At 40.2% G+C, this 6,467-nt stretch overlaps 1 protein-coding gene across 7 annotated transcripts in view; it reads right to left on the minus strand.

Moving 5' to 3' along the window:
- LOC139941227 (cilia- and flagella-associated protein 46-like) overlaps positions 1-4,576 on the minus strand; it is a 49,421-nt gene extending 44,845 nt beyond the window's left edge. For all 7 annotated transcript variants that reach the window (XM_071937700.1, XM_071937696.1, XM_071937697.1 and 4 more), the window contains exons 1-4: positions 4,267-4,576; positions 3,390-3,523; positions 2,334-2,465; positions 1,557-1,621 (exon numbers count right to left, since the gene is read on the minus strand). In XM_071937700.1, coding sequence (XP_071793801.1) covers positions 1,557-1,621; positions 2,334-2,465; positions 3,390-3,523; positions 4,267-4,315 — 380 coding nt within the window. In that variant the 5' untranslated portion in view covers positions 4,316-4,576. The remainder of the gene's footprint in view (positions 1-1,556; positions 1,622-2,333; positions 2,466-3,389; positions 3,524-4,266) is intronic.
- Positions 4,577-6,467: the final 1,891 nt, after the last annotated feature.

Here is a 6,467-nt window from a genome sequence, read left to right on the forward strand (position 1 = left end):
AATGCACTTTAATTCATGCATGAAATGTTTCAGATTTCTGAGTGTTGGTGCAGAGTTTGACCTATTTATGTGGCACCTTGTTAGGGTTTACTATTTTAACAAGAGGCATGCAGATTTTGACCTATTTATGTAGCACCTTGTTAATGTGGTTTACAAGGTGATGTCGCACAATCTGCAGCCAGCAATAAATGCCAGGGCTAACCCCTTTTCTTAATGATAAGTGTACTCGATTCTTTTATGGCATTACACAAGACCCAAGGCTTTATACATCCCATGGGACGGATGAAACAATTATGGTTTTAAAAGTGTGTTGCTTAAGACCAAACACTGAACTCGCACTCGCTAACAATCTTGATTGCGCCATTTTGGGAGTCCATGTCCTTGTATGTTTATGGTGTTGTACGGTCTGGTATGCATTTTAGACATTGCGCATTGACCTGCATTATTTGTATGTGCAATTTGACTCACTAAATGGTGAGCATGGCAGACATAAACTGTGTATTACTGCTGCAAGATGTTGATACCAGAAAACATTGAGTTTGATAAACACAAGACCACTCGACCAAGAAACTCCACTATTAAGATGCTAATTCAAGCAACGAAATGCCTTAAATAGCCAAACTGACCTAAAAGAGCATAGGTATACTTTACACTTAAGTAGTGATATCTGAGAAATATTTGAGGACTCGGTTCAGATCCGTTTCACTAACAGTTGAATTACTTAGAAACAGCACGATTGCCAAAGGTATTTAAGATGTACTATGAAACCTGAGGAACAAGTGACAGTTTTGGCTATAAACTAAAATTTCAACAATTCTTAATACGGGACCGATTTACATGAAGAAAAAGTACATGATACTTGATAATCAAGAACCCTTGGTATCCTAACAAGGAAGACGTATATAGCACAATGGCTATTGAGAAAGTGAGGTTTTTTGTTACAATTTGAAGTGACATCTGAGAAGCAGCCGACAATCTGGTTCTCAAAGATTGTTTCATGACTTTCATAACTAAACTGAAGCATTGAGCAGGCCACTTAGAAAGGTAGCAACTTCCTCAGAAATAACTGAGCATTACCTTAAAAAAAACTACAATTTACAATAAAAATGGACGACTTAATATGGTTTGAATCAAACAAGTTGGACCTTTGATACACAAAAAACAATAGACACATATTTTGACTCATAAATTGTTTCAAGTAAAAAACTACTGGACTTATTAAGAGCTGAATTGTAGGAGCGATCATTGAACATTTGTCGAGTAGTTGAACATGGACTGCTATGATGTAGCTGCTATGATGTTTAAAAAGGGAGACTGTCGACATAGCAACCATGTGGCTGTACATGGAATTATGAACTCTAACCCAGTTATTGCATGTGAGGGCACTTGCTGTCACATCCCAGAGGGGCGTCATCATTATTATTATAACGCAATGGCCAGAAGGCGTCCTTGCAGTAACTGAGTAAGAGTTCATATTCCATAGCCACAGGCCAGCTACGATCATGATGACAGGTATGATTCTAGTAAAAGAGACTGAACCAACTTCTAGCACTGACCTTTGGTTTTCTTTTGCAAAGTTAATTGCCTTAAGAAGATACACAACAGCTTTTTCCAACTGGGTCTGTCAAGAAAAAGAAGTATTATATTGAATTTCATCTGTGAGAGGCGTGGTGTTTTCATATTGCAAAGGGCACTTTCATTGGAAAGTCTTAAAATATATAGGAAAGTATGTACCGGTAAGGGGCACCATGGCCAAGACCATGGAGCAAACAGAGGTTATATGCCAACTATGTGGCAGTGGTGTGTGCCCCCCCCCCCAATATTCCCATACTTCAACACTATTTTCATCTTGACTCAGGCCTGACACTTCACGGAGGCAACAAAGGCGATTGTCTCCGTTGCCCCTGGTGCCCTTGAAATGCTACAGTACAAATTTACAATTTCCTCATAGGGTGCCCTTTGCCAAAGAGAAAATGCCTTGGTGCCCTTGCCCTTTCAAAAACGAAGCATACAGGCCTGAGTCTTGTACAGCAGTACCCCCTCTCCCACCACTTAAGTCCTCTAAAGAATTCCTGATACTCCCTAGAACCCAACGAAAGATGCATTGTGGTGTGACATTGCCTAGCAGTTAAGAGCACCAAATTAAATTTCTGGTGTTTCTGAGTTCGAGTCCCAGTTGTGAAACCTGTGTCCTTATTAAGCAAGACACTTAACCATGGTGCTTCTATGTAATTTCAGGCTTGCATTTGCAGACTTTGAAACCAGCTTGGTCATGACATTCCAGTAAAAGCCAGTCTTATTGCTTTCCAAAGATTAAGAGAACAACCAATTACATTATGCTCAGCTGAAGTTGGTGCCAACAGTTGGGCCTGGCACAGGTAGGCTCTGCACAAGAACTGGTTGGAAGGAGAGGCCTTCATGAAGAACATCTTCAGACATTCCTTGGTGATTTCATCCAGACCATACTGTTGAGAAAGAAACAACGAAACAAGTGTCATGGGTTGTTGTATCCTAACTATGTGGGATAGTTGATTGATTGACTTGGTTTGTTGCTATTTAAACAAGTAGGCCTATATGTTTGTGCTGCCAAGAACTCTCAGAAAAGCAAACGTGATCACTATACTAGCCAATAACCCAATGCAGAGTAGACAATGAAGGAAGTTTCAGTTGTAGATGTTGGAGGAAACCCCAGATAACTATTCAAGAGAAAACCAACACAGTCAGATAGAGACTGAAAACCCAATCAATGTAGTGCCCCCCCCCCCCCGGCATTATCTGAACAGGGTCTAGAGGTGGAAGGCCAACTATGCCAACCCATCATTATTGTGAAAATAAAACATGAAGAGTTCATCATCCTACACATATCAATCTGTCTTCACAGTTTACAAAAAAAAATAAAAAATCTTTCTAATTCCTAAAACTGACAAGATCTGTTCTCTTTTCTGACTTGCACCAGGCTTTTGATTTGACATGTAAGAGACGTCCTTAGTGGCTAGGACTGTGGAACATAGACTGGCATTGTTCCCCTGGGGGGCTCTGTCTGTAACTTACTCTTGGGTAGCCCATATTCTGTAAAGCGTTCTACAAATAGACCAGGAGCTAGGGTAGTAAACTTGGCGGTGAACCAAAGTTTGTTGACATGCACCTCATTCACAACACTTTTGCTTGGAACACAAGACTATGGTGATTTAAAAGTTGGGCCATAGATTGTTTTTTTGTCAACATAATACTTATAATTCAAAGGCACCCACTAGAAGTCACTTTGTGTTTTTTTAAATAAACAATGAACGATGTATTTATCATTTCACTGTCTTTCCAAAACTCCTTCACCCGCAAATATCTCCAAATGTGTTTGCCCGTTAATTATTCTCAACTCGGAACACTAGTACCTGGAAAGCGATCTCAGCACACAGTACATAGAGATCCTGGCCGAACGGCAGTGGTCCGTCTGACGTTGGTTTAGTCTCTGCTGCAACCCGAAGCTGATCATAGGCTTGATGCAAGAACGAACCCTCAGACTCAACTGGGAAAAATCAAAGTTATTTTAAATAATTAGTGACGAAGTACAGGATTAAAGGTATTAGATTTGCATGTCCTAGTACGCAAAGCTAAATGGCCCTAAGAGCACTGGACTTTAGATCTGGTGTTTCTGATTAACAGAAGGTTGGTTCGAATCCTGGTCATTATGACACTCTTGAGAGCAAGATACCATGTCCATGCTTTGTCCTCCAGATGGGACATTTAATAAGCCAGGATGACAACATCCTGAAAGTAAGTAGGTTGTTGTCTTCCCAATAATTCATCTTGGGTTCTCAAGATTTTCGGGATGTTTTTGTTATCATTCCGAAAATGAGCGTTCTTGTTGATCGACATCCTGACTGCAGGATGACATCCTGACTGCAGCAGGATGTCGACATTCAAAAATAATTAAGTTGCTCTCAAACTTAATACATGTATGTTGACATCCCCTCATGCCGTATGGAAGAAGAAGACATCTTGATCTTTGAATCCAAGTTTAGGATGTTGTCATACCAAAATAGGATGGCATGGATGGCACTTCCATCCAGGGGTTTGTAGAAAAATAAAATAAAATAGGCCTAGGCCCCGACAGCAAACAACAACAAAACAGTAAACAGAACTTTAGTTAGGTGAGAAAAAGAAGAGGAATAATATTATTATTAACGCAGCAAAACACAACAAATCTTTCAATATGCAATAATTTTATTGTTAAGCTTATGTCTAGTATTTTACAAATTAAGATCATACCTCCATACTGCTGGGCAGCGGCAAGAAGTTGTCGAATATTGCTGTCCATTGTGATTGTATATTAACCTGGGCTGTAGTGCAAGGTAATGCCAATCATTAAATCAATGGAAATTCAATCAATTCATCAAGGCTCCAATCTACCGGTGTTAAAATAACATTTTTATCGGCATAGACTATACATAAAACGGAACTATCAAGTGATTGAGATCTGAATTGAAAACGTTGAGACAAACTACACACGTCCAGTAAAAAAGAGCAGTGATCAATCAAATTTCATCTCTCGTCACTTAAAATGTCTCTCGTGCACCTGGCAACGGGCAGCTTCAATGAGCTGAATTACTAAACCGTACATACGGAAATGTGTTTCAAAATGGCCAATGTAAAACTATTATTAGTTATCGCACAGGTGCAAGGGGAAAGTGAACGAAATGTACGTGTCACCAAACACTTTTTGTAAGGGGCGCTGTGTTTTAATTTGCTGAACACAATGACACACGAAAAAATGTCAGGTTATTCAAACTCATAGTAGCCAAATGTTCAACCTCAAACGATAGCCACGTCTGACATGGCGCCCTTTTGTGGCGTGTGAACTTTTTATAAAGGTCTGGCATGATTCCGGCATGGTGCCTCATAAACTTCATTGCTGCAGCTCACACGGGACGGGTCTGAGGAACCTGTTGAACAAGGGGCCGGGTGTAAGCTATGAATTGTCTTGCTAACCTGTGACATACTTAATAAGCAAAAACATAACATACGGACCATGGATACTTAGGTTGTTTGATAACTCAACAAAGTTTCTTCTTATTTTAACAGTCCTCAATCAAGTACGCTTGCATCCTTGCAGCGCTCACCACTTCAGCTATAGTTTAGTTTATTAGTCAAAATTGTTATCATTTTTGTGCATTTATGCCTTCAGCTTTTCTTCTCCTTTTAATGTCAGAATGTTGCTGTTTTTTGTATTTTTTGTAAACAATAATGAATGTAAACACGCCAATTTAAGTATGTTTAACTTCAGTCGTGTATTTATTTTGTGATATTTTTTAATTAAACCTTAATGAATGAATGAATGTATATTAACGGTCGTCTTATATATCGCCCCCAACGGAGGAGGAGGTCAACCTAGACTGGTTCCCTGCCTTCAGCTGGTATCCAGATTGTTAAATAGACAGACACTGGTGGTCTAGTCTGCTTCACTGGGATGCTATGATTTCATTGGATAACTTGTGGTGACGTAAGCTTTTCATGTGCTGTGATTGGTCCGAAGTGATGTGTTAATTTGCTTGGCCGCTCAAACAGTTTCGGTCGTCTGCTAACGCATGCATATTGTTTGGTGCGTTGTGCAATTTCGTGTGCATCATTTTTGATAAAACGGGTTATTAATTTATTGACTATCGTATCTTGTGGTCGACGGGCGTGTCTGTCGAACTTGTGATGGTGCTTACTGTAAATGAAATGGCATGTGGTGATGGAACACGCCTATTGACTGGCTAAATTTTTGGTTTCCAAAACCAGCATGACCAAATAGGAGACATGCACAGAATAACTACAACTCAATCATTCACTAGCATCAATTCACGCTCACGTCATCCTCTTGAATTCCACATAAAACAGGGTAACATTATCTACATCACCCGCCCAGACTGGCCTCGTCAAAAACATCACTAAATGTGACCACGGAGAGTTATTGCTGGATAACTCAGCAAATGTTTCTTTACAAGTAGCTCTCGCATTGGTCATAAGTGTCTTTAGTTTAATTAACGGTCTCCTTATGTAGCGCCCCCAACGGAGGAGGAGGTCAGACTGGACTGGTTCCACGTCTTTAACTGGTATCCGCATTGATAAGACAGGCATGGGTTGTAGTCTGCTTCATTTGGACACTATGATTTCATTGGATAACGTGTGGTGACGTAAGCTTTTCATGTGTTGTGATTGGTCCGAGGTGATGTATTAATTTGCTTGGCGGGAACACTTGTGGTGGTCGTCTGCGGCGGCCGGCGCATGAGATGTGATGTGTGCATCTTTTAATTTCATAATTTATTTTTTTTCGCCTTCGTATCTTGTGGTCGGATCGGCAACATGTGTCGAATCTGTGCTTAGTGCTTACTGCAAATTAAATGACGTGTGTTGAGGCTATTAACTGGCTGAGCTGTAAGCTGTTGACTGAAAAACTTTGGGTTGCCATAACCAGCATGACTGAACAG

The sequence above is a fragment of the Asterias amurensis genome, chromosome 8 (assembly GCF_032118995.1).
Source record: "Asterias amurensis chromosome 8, ASM3211899v1".
NCBI lineage: Eukaryota > Metazoa > Echinodermata > Asteroidea > Forcipulatida > Asteriidae > Asterias > Asterias amurensis.